Here is a 15351-nt window from a genome sequence, read left to right as displayed (position 1 = left end):
AGAGTCATACTCAACTAACACTTTCACTTTCATGGAGCCAAGTAGTTAACCAAGTTGTGCATGAATACAAATGGAAAGTTCTTGAAGGAAATGAAAAGTGCTGCACCAGTGAACACACCAATGATAAGAAAATGAAAGCCTTATTGCTGGTATGGAGAGAGTCTGAGTGGTCCGGATAGAAGAGCAAACCAGCCACCACATTCCCTTAAGCCAAAGCCTGATCCAGAGCAGGACCCCAACTCTCTTCAATTCTGGGAAGGCTGAGAGAGGCAAGGAGGCTGCAGAAGATAAGTTTGAAGTTAGCAGAGGTTGGTTCATGAGGTTTAAGGAAAGAAGCCGTCTCCATAATATAGAAGTGCAAGAAGAAACCACAAGAGCTAATGTAGAAACTGCAGCAAGTTATCTAGAAGATCCAGTGAAGACATTCATGGAGGTGGCCACACTAAACAAAACCCTGCTGCTGCTGCTCCTGCTAAGCCACTAGATAAACTCTATTCTCATTCACAGCCTCCTGCATTATATTTTCAGTTGACAAACTCAAGCACCCCTCCCTCTGGGACATGGTGCGAGGGCCCCCTGGGCTGATTTGAGTGCTGCTGCTCTGGGCCTCCCAGCCCCCAACTTACCCCTCTCTCAGCAGTTACTAAAGGCTGTGTGAACTGTCGGTTTATGCACTACAGGGTAAGCTGTTTGAGCCATTTTGTTTTAACCCCAGTTGTATGGCCAACAGAATTCTTACTATTTGTTGACTGAAGTAACACGTTACCATTACTGAGCTGGCAGCTTTAAAAAGAGCAATAGTACTACTATTACTACTACTGTTGCTGCTGCTATTACTATTACACTTTTACTACTACATTACTCTGTCTTCTACAGTAGTTCAGATGGTGATGTTTCCAAAAGCCTCTGCAAGCCTGGATTTCACAAGGATGCCTCCACCTGTGAAGTGTGTGTAGGAAGGGAGCCAGGGATTCAACAACAGCATGGGCTTCCTGAGCAGGGTTGTGATCAGTCTTCTGGAGCTCACCCCTCTCTCTGGGTCTCTCCCAGCTCTGGGGAGGGTGGGGACTCCCACTGCAGGAGGAGCACATTTTGACCAAGCACTACTGAGTGCTTAACGTTGAACAAATTCTGCCCTGGTAAATGTCACAGACAGACCTGATGGAGCATGTGGAAGTAATAGAGGGAGGACATCCTGGGAGATGTTCCCTGGAGGCAGCTGTGATGAGGCTCCACCACAGCACTCTAGACAATCCATGATTGCAGAACATAAGGTAAATGTAAAAATATCAACTCTTTCCCTATATACTAGCAAAAACAATTGGAAATTGAAACTAAAAATGCCATTTAAAATAGCATTAGAAATATGAAATGCTTAAGAGGTAAATCTGTCCAAAGATGGATATGTAAGACTTGTGCCCTATGGAACACTGCCGAGAACAGTAAGAGATGACCAGAATACACACAGAGGTTTACCATGTTCATGGATTGGAAGTCTAAAAGTTGCTAAAGACTGCAGATACTTTTAAGTTTTGACTCCCTTTTACCCAGCTTTATCTTACTCTCTCTGTCTTTGTCTCTTCAATGTGTCACTCCATGCCTGGCATCAAGCAGGTGTTCAATGTTCAGTGAATAAATCAACAAGGAATAAGGGAGTAAATGAGAGGGTACCAAGAGGGATCACAACTGCCTGGGAAAGCTAGAAAAGCCCCCTGCAAGGTGAGCTGGAGTTCCGTAAGCTGAGATGAGGGCAGGGGGGACTAGACACACTCCTCTATGAGCAGTTAAAACTGCATTCATCTGCTGTAGCTTGGGCATCAGTTTCTACAAGACAGTGGCTGCAGATATCTTGGGAACTCACTCTGAGCTCCTGTTCTGAAGGACCCTCTATCCTGTGTTAGGGAATTTCTATATCGTTGTTCAAACTCAAGATGGGAAAGGGCACATTGAGTATATTCAGTAGGGGAGTTCATTCACTCAACATTTTGAAATACTTATTCAACACTTGCACCGGACAAAAGCTTGGACTTAATTCTGGGATAAAACTGGTGAAGACAGAAACCATCCCTGCTCAGTTATAAAACTGTTGTAGCCAATGATAGGAACCATCTTTGTGCCAAGCAGAGTCAAATTCTCCACCTGTGCTCTTTACAACAGTCCAATAAGATAGTTATTAACTTCAGTAAACATGAAGGGACAGCTAAAGCACACATTTAAAATGTACAGTGTGGTCGATTTTTAACAAATGGATATAACTTTTGACATCACCCACCAGTAAGACATAAAACATTCCCCTTATATCCAAAGTTTCCCTTATCCCTTCTCAATCACTGATGTGATTTTGTCACTGGATGGGACCTCTTTGAGGGCCTGAGAGTGGGCCCTTGTCTAAGACTCAAATGAATTGTCCAAGGAGCTACAGTACTGACAAAGCAAAAGACTTTATTGAAAAGTGACGCTGGAGTGGAGAGCAACAGTGTAAGGGAGACTACGAGAACTGCTCTGCCTTGTGGTTTGCAGTCTCAAGTTTTACGGTGGGTGGGGTTAGGTGAGTTGGGATTGTCTCTGGCCAGTCATCTTGCTCATGTCCTCATTCAGTCTGATGCAGGGCCCTTCCCGATGGCATGTGCATCACTCAATCAAAATGATTTCCAGCATGAGAGAGTCTGGGAGGTTGGCAAGAGATTTAATGGACTGGTCTCTTCTCCCCTTCTTTGGAGGTGGAAATGGCAAACCACTCCGGTATTCTCGCCTGGAGAATCCATGGACAGAGGAGCCTGGTGGGCTACACTCCAAGGGGTCACAAAGAGTCAGATGCAACTGAAGTGACTAACACACATTTCTCCCCTTCTTGGCCCCTCCTTGGTTTTCCCCAGGTTGGTTTTGGGCCCTTCTTTGGCTTTATGTTCTTTGAAGCATCCTGAGGTAGGAGACTTAAGGTGTTATTATGATGTCCAGTCAGGGCAGGCAGTGTTGGTCAACTGTTCCCTAACAACTTCTCACATTATTGGTAAGATTTGTCTTTGCCGGTGTTCCTTGTAAACAAAGTAACACAGTCTGTTCTCTCACATCTTGCTTCTTTGACGTACGGTGAATTTTGAGTTTTGTTCACATCATGGTGTCTTTCGTTTTTGTTGTTGTTATGTATTTATTTGTTTTTTGGCCACACTGCGTCTTCGTTGCTTGGCAAGAATTTCCTCTAGTTGCAGTGAGCAGGGACTTCTCTTCAGTTGCAGTGCTAGGGCTTCTCATTGCGGTGGCTCTCTTGCTGTGGAGTACAGGCTTTAGATACCAACTGGGTTTCAGTAGTTGTGGCACACCAGCTTAGTTTTTCCCCAGCATGTGGGGTCTTTCTCAACCAGTGTTACTGAAGGAGGAGAGGAACAGGCGGTGCTGACTCCATCTTGAAAAAGAAGGAAACTCCATCTTGCACTTTCAGTCAGCTTTGGACTATGTGCCTGGTAGCTATGGGCATAACATATACCTACAGCTGAACTGGCCTCCCGTACTGATAAACACCAGATTCCATACCAAGATTCCCCATCGCCAAAAAGAATGTAACAATCCCCTACCATAGTCAATCACCTTTATAATCTTTATGGCACCCACTGGTGTAGGCTACAATGTATAACCAGCTGACCCTTCTGATTATGAATCATGGCTGTGACCTGATTGTATCTCCCTTTAACACTTTTCAGGCTAGGTTTAAGGAATTTGGGGATGTGGGCTTGAGCCTAAGGTATACAAGGTTTTCACAAAAGTCAGTTGGGGTTCTTGGCTAAGAGGAGACTCTGCCTTGGGCCCCCCGGTGTAATAAACTGCACTCCACTATCTGCATTGTCCTTCTGGGTGAGTTTGTTTCCTGGAACGCGTGGCTACAATACATCCTGTGTCCCCTGCACTGGCTGGCAGATTCTTATCCACTCCGCCACATGGGAAGTTCCTTCATTAGTATTGCTGAAGTCAGAGCTTAAAGAGAGAAAGAAATTAATCAAATAATCACCTAATTGTGTCATGACAACAGCATTAAGTTAACCTAAGGATAAGAACACAAGAAAACGTATTACCTTGCTTGTCTACAATTCACTCAATACCATACACTTGGGGAGGTATACAGGATTAAGACTCACATGGTTAGAAACCTTATAAAAGTATCACATAAGAACCCTTTGTCCTTACTTCACTTCCCTCATTTAAAAAAGTCAGCTCAGAAGAGGCCGGGAATGTGACGCTATGTCCTTACTTCATTTCCCTGATTTAAAAGTCAGCTCAGCTGACGGCGGGAAGCGCTGCTCGTCGTCCCTGGATACTAAGTAGGGACCAGGCTCCCCGAGGCGCATGCGCGCCCGCTCCCAGTCTGGCCAGCAACAGCCCTCACTTGCACAGCTCCGTCAAGAGGTCGGCGAAGCCCGCGGCCGTGCCGACGTGGCGCCGCTTGGGCCTGCCCAATCCCCGGAGCCCTGGTGGTCACGTGCACACGCGCGCCGCAGCCGGGCCCCGCCCACCGCCCGCGCACTCCGCCGAACTGGGGCCTCCCTCAGGCGCCTTGGCTCCCAGAACCCCTGCGCGGGCCCGGCTGCGCCTGCGCAGTGTGGCCGGTGGGCCGGTCGGGAGTGCGGCGGCCGCGGCGCGAGGGTGCCGGCGGGCTGGGAGCCTGGGGTGGGCTGTTGGCCGTCCTCCCTCAGTCGGCGGAAGTGAGCTCCGGCTCGCCTTCCTCGCGGCCCGGGACCTCTCGCGGCCCCTGGGCGCGCGGCGGTCGGCGACGCGAGAAGGGCTCCGGCGCGGGGCGGCCATGGACTCGGCGGCTCTGGAGCGGGACGCGGTGCAGTTCGCGCGGCTAGCGGTGCAGCGCGACCAGGAGGGCCGCTACGCGGAGGCCGTGTTTTACTACAAGGTGGGCCGGGGGCGGGGCCGGGGACCGGGGGCGGGGCCGCTCTGGCCGAGGGCGGGGCTAAGGCGCCAGCCCGTCGGGGGCTCGGTCGCCGCGGCGGAGGTGATCCCCCGGCTCGACGCTCCTGAGGGCGGCGGTGGGGCAGGGCCCTCGGCTCCGCGGACGTGCGCTCACCGCCACAGACGGGCCGGAAGCACGCGGGAGAGCGCCGCGAGTCAGTGAAGAAGAAAGCATTGCGCGTCGTAGTGCTTGACTTCCGCACGTCGCCATCCCCCCAGTGTCAGTGTGTGTACACAACCTTTTTAAAAAAACAAACTGGGGTCAGATTGTCTATGCTGTTTTTAAACCTGTTTTTTTCTTTTGAACTTTTAAGAAAATTACGAATTTTTTAAAAGTTTAACGATATGACTGTTACCAGTAATAATATTAAGGGCTAGATGCATAGTATCCCATTATGCGGATATGCCCTCGTTTCTTTACAAAGTCTCCTGGCCATTTTAATGTGCGTTCTGTTTCTTCAGCATGATAATACCCTTGTAGCTAATGCTTTACACGTTTCTGTGATATTTCCTATGGATAAATTGCTGAGGCCAGAATTAGAGCCCGCCCCCTCCCCCCGGTCCACTGTCTGCTCACCAATTCTGAGGATTTGCAGACGCACACCTCTCCAGCTCCAGCCGTGGCCCATCCCCACTCCGGTGGAGGGAGCTGTATCCTCTAAAGACCGTCACCTTTTCTTTTAGGAAGAATGTCAGCCTTGAAAATAAAGTAGTAGTCATTTTTCTTCCATAAACCTATATGCTATCAATGATGTGTAATTTTCTTTTCTCAGATTAATGTTTGATTGCCTTCATTTTACAACCTGTATTTAGAGACTTCGGTTGTGTTTCAGAGTCATTCTTTTTGAACTTTTTTTTCTTTACAATTTCATACTGGTGGTATTTCTTTAAAAGTAGGACTGTGTTTTATTAGTTTTGTGAAATAATGACAAATGTTCCTAAGTAAACGTAGTGCCATATGAAATAGATTTTTCTAAAGTGAAAGGAAATCCTGTGCAGTGCCTTTTGTTTTGCTTAGAATTACATGCATGTTGTTATGAAGAGTTTCTTTTCCTTGAGAGAATCAGCAGAGTGGTGGTGTTTCTATTTGTGTAAACTGTTTCAGATATTTAGTGTTTTCTGTCTTCATGCTGTTCTCTTTGGGATTCCTTGTTAATCACGTTCAAGTGTAAATGAAATGAGCAAAATAAAGTTGATACCAACAGTTAAAAAAACTGGCTACAGTATTTACATATACAACTATATTTTCCTCCCTTGAAATATCTGAACTGCAGGATCTGAGGAAAACGTATCTTTTCTACCCCCAATTTCCATTTGGATCAAAATTGTACTCTTCTTATTGATTTTGTAGGTTCAGAGAAATGATTCTTCCAGTAACTGGATTCAAAAAGGGATGGCATCTTTGGATCCAGCTAATGAGGCCTAGGGTTCCTTGAAATGCATCCATTTAGATGGCTGCAGGGAAGGTGGTGGTGCTGGGGGGAGTCTCTCTGGTAGCGCTGGTCACCCTCCTGAAATGGTGATGGCGAGAACGGAGGCTTTTCCTCACTAGCACAGCCTGACTGGCTGAGGAGGTCATGGAATAACCGGAAAATGGATCTAGGTGTTCTTCATTAAAATAAGTTTCTTTCATTCAACTGAAACCTGCCTTAAAATGTGTCCCCCTTTGACAATGGTTTCTTTGGAGAAAAAACTTTTCTTGCCATAGTGAGACAATTAACGTTTATAATCGTTTGTTGATATTTATGAGTATTGTCTGTTCTAATGCTCTCAGGACTCGGATCACCTTTTCACAGTAGGTAGTTTCGTCTGACCTACTGCACTGAGAAGAAGGAAAACAACGTAAATCACAGTTATTCTAAGAAAATGTTTAAAATCAACCCCTTCTATTTGACTTTGTAAAGTTTCAACAGTCTGAGAAAATTGAGAGCATTGAGAACTGAAAAAAGTTTAGTAAAGGACTATATTATTCATTTATCTTATGAAAAAAATTTCTAGTATCTTAAAGACATTCTTGTTTTATCATTCATAGAAACCAACCACGAGTTAGAAAGTGGTATAGAAAATTCAAATTGTAATTCATCTGTTAGAGTCTTTTGAATTCTTTTTTTATTTTTAGGAAGCTGCACAAGCTTTAATTTATGCTGAGATGGCAGGATCAAGCCTAGAACATATTCAAGAAAAAATAAATGAGTATCTGGAAAGAGTGCAGGCCTTACATTCAGCAGGTAAAGACTACTGACCACGTCACTATTTTCTTTTCTTCTTTCCTATCCCATCTTACTTTTCCCTTATGTTTCTCTTTCCTTTTTGTTTTCATCTTTGATTCTTGATCTTCACTTGTTTGTCGCTTATTCCTCTTTTGGTAATCACATCTTTGAACATTGTAATATGAAAATAAGTGATCTGTGAAGAGGAACCTCAGAGGTCACGTAATGTGATATTCTAATTTCCCAGAAATGGACATGAATTATCCACATTCAAACAGTGTGTCATTGGCAGAATCGGGATTAGAACCCTGTTAAAATCTGCCTTTAAATATCTGTCACATGCCCTCTCCTGCTATTAAAATTAAATGACTCTTTCTCTTCAGTGTCTAAAGACTTCAGCAGTGGGTTCACAGTCTTTACCGTATCAGTATCCTCAACCTGAAGACCTTAGCTAAACTCTCATTTTAGAGAGTTTGCCAACGGTATCTTGGGAAAGTGGCATGTAAGCAGAGACCTGGAACAACCTGTTTATTTTTGTAAGCCTCATGGCAAATGCTGTGACACAAGTTCCCAGGCTTAATGTTCATCGTTCCCTTAGAAGTAAGTGGGTTCTTGGCAAAATCTGTTGTTTACATGGTAGGAAAGAAAATGATCATCTGTTGATATTTTGTTTCAAGGATGTATTCATGTCACTGAGGACTCTTTTTCCACCCTGTTTTCCTTGTGGCTATCTAATAAAGCCACAAACTTAGAGAGGTCTTATTCAGCATTCTGACAGACTTTGTGCTACTTTCTACCACTTATTCTGAACAGATAGTAGCAGTTACCAACCAGCTTATAGTTAAAATAAAGTAGATTTAATTGTTGGGTTTCTTGTTATGACAGTCTCCTTACAGACACAGTATTTCCTTGTAAGACAGTGCCCAGAAACTGCATGCGTTGACATGTGAACTGTTTGTGTGTCAAGCTCTCACTTGATACAAATTTATACTCATCCATATATTCAAAATACCATGGAATTCAGAGACACTTCATTTTCCTTGCTAAGTAAATGAAGTTTTTAAATTTATAAATGTGATGTTTATATGATACTCAGGCACAGAATGAGATAGCCCTAATCTCTTGACGAATGAAAACTTGTCAGTAAAACAGAAGTAAAGCTCAAAAAAGGATTTTTAGAGCGTAACATACCTTAAATGTTTTGCCAACTTTTGGACCCATTTTGTTCAGCAAGTGAAATGGGAATTAAATGATTTACTTAATTATCATTTCACGCAGAAGAGTTCTTTATCAAATAAAAATCTTGTTCAGAATCCCAGTTTTTAAAACAGATAGAGTCTGCTGACAGTCAAGAAACTTTGAGAGATGACATGACTTTGTGGGTGGGGAAGGTGACCCAGTTTGAAATTCACTACTGAAGTGTAAAAAACTCAAGACTTGGAATTAAAGATCTAAGTTGAGTCCCTGCCCTTCCACTTACAGCTGTGAAACCATAGACTAGATAGTCATTCGAAACTAGAATCAATTTTGCCTCTCAGGAGACATTTTACATTGTCTGGAGAGATGTTTGTTGTCTATGTTAGGGGTCAGGGTGCAGTATGCTGCTAGCATCTGGTTGGCTGGAGGGCAGGCACAGTGCTACAGGGAAATTCTACAATGCATAGGACCGTCCACAGCAAAGAATTATCCAGGTGAAAATATCAGTAGGGCCAAGGCTGAGAAACCTTGAGCTGAATATTTTAACATTCATTTAATAAATGGGATTAGTATAATACATGGTTTAGAGAGGTGTTACTGAGGATTATAGTTTTTTAAAAAGATCAAGCACAATTTTGAGACAAAATTTAAAGGTTTTTTAAACAGCATTTATTGAGATATAATTCACATACCATAAAATTCAGCTTTTTATAGTGTACAATTCAGTGGTTTTTAGTGTATTCCCAGAGTTGTGCAACCATCACCACTATCTAACTGCAGAACATTCTCATCACCCTAGAAGAAACCTCTTAGCCATTAGTAGTCACGCCCCATTCCTCCCATCCCCTGGTGTTGCTGCTCAGTTTGTCAGTTGTGTCCAGCTGTTTGCAACCCTATAGACTGCAGCATGCTAGGATTCCCTGTCTTTCACTATCTCCTAGGGTTTTCAAATTCATGTGTATTGAGTCAGTGATGCTACCTAACCATCTATCTCCCCCTAGGCCCTCAGTTCAGTTCAGTCGCTCAGTCGTGTCCGACTTTTTGCGACCCCATGAATTGCAGCACGCCAGGCCTCCCTGTCCATCACCAACTCCCGGAGGTCACTCAAACTCATGTCCATCGAGTCAGTGATGCCATCCAGCCATCTCATCCTCTGTCGTCCCCTTCTCCTTCTGCCCCCAATCCCTCCCAGCATCAGAGTCTTTTCCAATGAGTCAACTCTTCACATGAGGTGGCCAAAGTACTGGAGTTTCAGCTTTAGCATCATTCCTTCCAAAGACCATGCAGGACTGATCTCCTTTAGAACGGACTGGTTGGATCTTGCAGTCCAAGGGACTCTCAAGAGTCTTCTCCAACACCACAGTTCAAAAGCATCAATTCTTTGGCACCCAGCTTTCTTCACAGTCCAACTCTCACATCCATACATGACCACTGGAAAAACCATAGCCTTGACTAGACCGACCTTTGTTGACAAAGTAACGTCTCTGCTTTTCAATATGCTATCTAGGTTAGTCATAACTTTCCTTCCAAGGAGTAAGCATCTTTTCATTTCATGGCTGCAGTCACCATCTGCAGTGATTTTGGAGCCTAAAAAATAAAGTCTGACACTGTTTCCACTGTTTCCCCATCTATCTGCCATGAAGTGATGGAACCAGATGCCATGATCTTAGTTTTCACGTTGAGCTTTAAGCCAACTAGTTCACTCTCCACTTTCACTTTCATCAAGAGGCTTTTTAGTTCCTCTTCACTTTCTGCCATAAGGGTGATGTCATCTGCATATCTGAGGTTATTGATATTTCTCCCAGCAATCTTGATTCCAGCTTGTGCTTCTTCCAGACCAGCGTTTCTCATGATGTACTCTACATAGATGTTAAATAAGCAGGGTGACAATATACAGCCTTGACGTACTCCTTTTCCGATTTGGAACCAGTCTGTTGTTCCATGTCCAGTTCTAACTGTTGCTTCCTGACCTGTATACAGGTTTCTCAAGAGGCAGATCAGGTGGTCTGGTATTCCCATCTCTTTCAGAATTTTCCACAGTTTATTGTGATCCACACAGTCGAAGGCTTTGGCATAGTCAATAAAGCAGAAATAGATGTTTTTCTGGAACTCTCTTGCTTTTTCCATGATCCAGCGGATGTTGGCAATTCTATCTCTGGTTCCTTTGCCTTTTCTAAAATCAGCTTGAACATCTGCAAGTTAACGGTTCACGTATTGCTGAAGCCTGGTGTGGAGAATTTTGAGCATTACTTTACTAGTGTGTGAGATGAGTGCAATTGTGTGGTAGTTTGAGCATTGTTTGGCATTGCCTTTCTTTGGGATTGGAATGAAAACTGACCTTTTCCAGTCCTGTGGCCACTGCTGAGTTTTCCAAATTTTCTGGCATATTGAGATGAGCTCGATAAAGGACACAAATGGTATGGACCTAACAGAAGCAGAAGATATTAAGAAGAGATGGCAAGAATACACAGAAGAACTGTACAAAAAAGATCTTCACGACCCAGATAATCTCAATGGTGTGATCACTGACCTAGAGCCAGACATCCTGGAATGTGAAGTCAAGTGGGCCTTAGAAAGCATCACTATGAACAAAGCTAGTGGAGGTGATGGAATTCCAGTTGAGCTATTCCAAATCCTGAAAGATGATGCTGTGAAAGTGCTGCACTCAATATGCAAGCAAATTTGGAAAACTCAGCAGTGGCCACAGGACTGGAAAAGGTCAGTTTTCATTCCAATCCCAAAGAAAGACAATGCCAAAGAATGCTCAAACTGCCGCACAGTTGCACTCATCTCACACGCTAGTAAAGTAATGCTCAAAATTCTCCAAGCCAGGCCTCAGCAATATGTGAACTGTGAACTTCCTGATGTTCAAGCTGGTTTTAGAAAAGGCAGAGGAACCAGAGATCAAATTGCCAAGATCCGCTGATCATGGAAAAAGCAAGAGAGTTCCAGAAGAACATCTATTTCTGCTTTATTGACTATGCCAAAGCCTTTGACCGTGTGGATCACAATAAACTGTGGAAAATTCTGAAAGAGATGGGAATACCAGACCACCTGATCTGCCTCTTGAGAAATTTGTGTCCAGGTCAGGAAGCAACAGTTAGAACTGGACATGGAACAACAGACTGGTTCCAAATAGGAAAAGGAGTTCATCAAGACTGTATATTGTCACCCTGTTTATTTAACTTATATGCATAGTACATCATGAGAAACGCTGGACTGGAAGAAACACAAACTGGAATCAAGATTGCCGGGAGAAATATCAATAAGTTCAGATATGCAGACACCACCCTTATGGCAGAAAGTGAAGAGGAACTAAAAAGACTCTTGATGAAAGTGAAAGTGGAGAGTGAAAAAGTTGGCTTAAAGCTCAACATTCAGAAAACAAAGATCATGGCATCCGGTCCCACCACTTCATGGGAAATAGATGGGGAAACAGTGGAAACAGTGTCAGATTTTGTTCTTCTGGGCTACAAAATCACTACAGATGGTGACTGCAGCCATGAAATTAAAAGACACTTACTCCTTGGTAGGAAAGTTATGACCAACCTAGATAGCATATTGAAAAGCAAAGACATTACTTTCCAACAAAGGTTCATCTAGTCAAGGCTATGGTTTTTCCTGTGGTCATGTATGGATGTGAGAGTTGGACTGTGAAGAAGGCTGCATGCCAAAGAATTGATGCTTTTGAACCGTGGTGTTGGAGAAGACTCTTGAGAATCCCTTGGACTGCAAGGAGATTGAACCAGTCCATTCTGAAGGAGATCAGCCCTGGGATTTCTTTGGAAGGAATGATGCTAAAGCTGAAACTCCAGTACTTTGGCCACCTTATGCTAAGAGTTGACTCATTGGAAAAGACTCTGATGCTGGGAGGGATTGGGGGCAAGAGGAGAAGGGGACGACAGAGGATGAGATGGCTGGATGGCATCACTGACTCGATGAACGTGAGTCTCAGTGACCTCCGGGAGTTGGTGATGGACAGGGAGGCCTGGTGTGCTGCTATTCATGGGGTCGCAAAGAGTCAGACACGACTGAGCGAATGATCTGATCTGAAATGAGTGCAGCACTTTCACAGCATCATCTTTCAGGATTTGAAATAGCTCGACTGGAATTCCATCACCTCCACTAGCTTTATTCGTAGTGATGCTTTCTAAGGCCCACTTGACTTCACATTCCAGGATGTCTGGCTCTAGGTGAGTGATCACACCTTCATGATTATCTGGGTCGTGAAGATCTTTTTTGTACAGTTCTTCTGTATATTCCTGCCACCTCTTCTTAATATCTTCTGCTTCTGTTAGGTCCATACCATTTCTGTCCTTTATCGAGCCCATCTTTGCATTAAATGTTCACTTGGTATCTCTGATTTTCTTGAAGAGACCTTTAGTCTTTCCCATTCTGTTGTTTTCCTCTATTTCTTTGCATTGATCTCTGAGGAAGGCTTTCTTATCTCTCCTTGCTATTCTTTGGAACTCTGCATTCAGATGCTTATATCTTTCCTTTTCTCCTTTGCTTTCAGCTTCTCTTCTTTTCACAGTTATTTATAAGGCCTCCTCAGACAGCCGTTTTGCTTTTTTGCATTTCTTTTCCTTGGGGATGGTCTTGATCCCTGTCTCCTGTACAGTGTCACGAACCTCCGTCCATAGTTCTTCAGGCACTCTATCTATCAGATCTAGGCCCTTAAATCTATTTCTCACTTCCACTGTATAATCATAAGGGATTTGATTTAGGTCATACCTGAATGGTCTAGTGGTTTTCCCTACTTTCTTCAATTTAAGTCTGAATTTGGCAATAAGGAGTCCATGATATGAGCCCCAGTCAGCTTCCAGTCTTGTTTTTGCTGTCTGTATAGAGCTTCTCCATCTTTGGCTGCAAAGAATATAATCAATCTGATTTCAGTGTTGACCATCTGGTGATGTCCATGTGTAGAGTCTTCTCTTGTGTTATCGGAAGAGGGTGTTTGCTATGACCAGTGCGTTCTCTTGGCAAAACTCTATTAGCCTTTGCCCTGCTTCATTCTGTATTCCAAGGCTAAATTTGCCTGTTACTCCAGGTGTTTCTTGACTTCCTACTTTGGCATTCCAGTTCCCTATAATGAAAAGGACTTCTTTTTTGGGTGTTAGTTCTAAAAGGTCTTGTAGGTCTTCATAGAACCGTTCAACTTCAGATTCTTCAGTGTTACTGGTTGGGGCATGGACTTGGATTACTGATATTGAATGGTTTGCCTTGGAAACAAAGAGATCGTTCTGTCGTTTTTGAGATTGCATCCAAGTACTGCATTTCGGACTGTTTTGTTGACGATGATGGCTACTCCATTTCTTCTAAGGGATTCCTGCCCACAGTAGTAGATACAATGGTCATCTGAGTTAAATTCACCCATTCCAGTCCATTTTATTTCGCTGATTCCTAGAATGTCGACGTTCACTCTTGCCATCTCCTGTTTGACCACTTCCAATTTGCCTTGATTCATGGACCTAACATTCCAGATTCCTATGCAATATTGCTCCTTACAGCATCGGACCTTGCTTCTGTCAGCAGTCGCATCCACAACTGGGTATTCTTTTTGCTTTGGCTCCATCCCTTCATTCTTTCTGGAGTTATTTCTCCACTGATCTCCAGTAGCATATTGGGCACCTACTGACCTGGGGAGTTCCCCTTTCAATATCCTATCATTTGGCCTTTTCATACTATTCATGGGGTTCTCAAGGCAAGAATACTCAAGTGGTTTGCCATTCCCTTCTCCAGTGGACCACATTCTGCCCACTGTCCCTAAGCCCTAGCAGCTACTAATCCTGCTAATCTTTAATCCCAATAATGTATTTTCTGTTTCCATGGATTTGCCAATTCTAGATATTTGTTGTAAATGGAGTCATCCAGTATGTGGCCTTTTGTATCTGGCTTCTTTTATTTAGCATAATATTTTTAGCATTTATCCTTGTGGTAGCGTGTATCAGTGTCTAATTTCATTTTATGGTTGAATAATATTTCATTGTATTAGTAGACCACATTTTATTTATCTATTATTCATCAGTTGGTGGACGTTGGCTTGGTTCCACCTTTTGTCTGTTGTGAGTAATGCTGTTTTTGTGTGGACAAATGTTTTCAGTTCTCTTGAAACCCAGAAGTAGAATTGCTAGGTCATATGGTAGCTTTGGGCATATCCGTGGCTCAGTGGTAAAGAATCCACCAGCACTGCAGGAGACCCAGGTTTGATCCCTGGGTCGGGAAGATGCCCTGGAAGAGGGCATGGCAGCCCATTCCAGTATTCTTGCCTGGAGAATCCCATGGACAGAGGAGCCTGGCGGGTTACAGTCCATAAGGTCACAGAGAGTCGGACATGACTGAAGTGACTGAGCACACATGCACACACATGGTAGCTTTATGTCTAAGTTTGAGGAACTGCTAAACTGCTTTCCACAGTGGCTCTACCATTTTACAATTACACCGGCAATGTTCTATTTCCTTCACAGCCTTGTCAACACTTGTTACTTTCTGTCTTATTTTAGCCATATTTGTGGGGATAAAATGGCATCTTATTGTGGTTTTGATATTCATTTCCCTGATAGCAAATGGTGAGCATCTTTTCATGTGCCAGCTGGCCATCTGAATATCTGCTTTGGAGAAATGACTATACACATTCTTTCCCCATGATATAAAATAGGGTTCTGCAGAGAAACAGAACCAGTAGGGTGTACATACAGAGATTTATTATGAGCAATTGTCTCATGAAGTTATGGAGGCTAAGATGTCCCACTCCCTCTGCGAGTTGGAGAGCCAGGAAAGCCAGTGGTGTGGTTCAGTCTAAGTCCAGAGGCCTGAGAAGCAGGGGGCCTGATGGTGTGAGTTGCAGTCCAGGAGCCAGGGAGGACCCGTGTGCCAGCTCCTGCAGTCCTGCAGTAGGCAGGTTCTCCCCCTCTGTCTTCTGCTTGGTTCAGGCCCACAGTGGGTTAGGTGATGCCCGCCCACATTGGGGAGGGCACTCTGCTTTTAGTACCAA

The 15351-nt window shown here is 43.9% G+C and overlaps 1 protein-coding gene across 3 annotated transcripts in view; it reads left to right on the top strand.

The window, feature by feature from the left end:
* The first annotated feature begins 4555 nt into the window (after positions 1–4555).
* Positions 4556–15351, top strand: part of CAPN7 (calpain 7) — a 51874-nt gene continuing 41078 nt past the window's right edge. Inside the window, exons 1-2 of one of the 3 annotated variants that reach the window (XM_070377171.1) lie at positions 4556–4894; positions 7070–7178. In XM_070377171.1, the coding sequence (XP_070233272.1) occupies positions 4793–4894; positions 7070–7178 (211 nt within the window). In that variant the 5' untranslated portion in view covers positions 4556–4792. The remainder of the gene's footprint in view (positions 4895–7069; positions 7179–15351) is intronic. The other 2 variants (XM_070377170.1, XM_070377169.1) reach the window with 2 other exon arrangements.

Source organism: Bos mutus, chromosome 1 (assembly GCF_027580195.1).
Source record: "Bos mutus isolate GX-2022 chromosome 1, NWIPB_WYAK_1.1, whole genome shotgun sequence".
In the NCBI taxonomy this organism is placed as follows: Eukaryota; Metazoa; Chordata; class Mammalia; order Artiodactyla; family Bovidae; genus Bos; species Bos mutus.
This window is presented reverse-complemented; position numbering and strand designations above follow the sequence as displayed.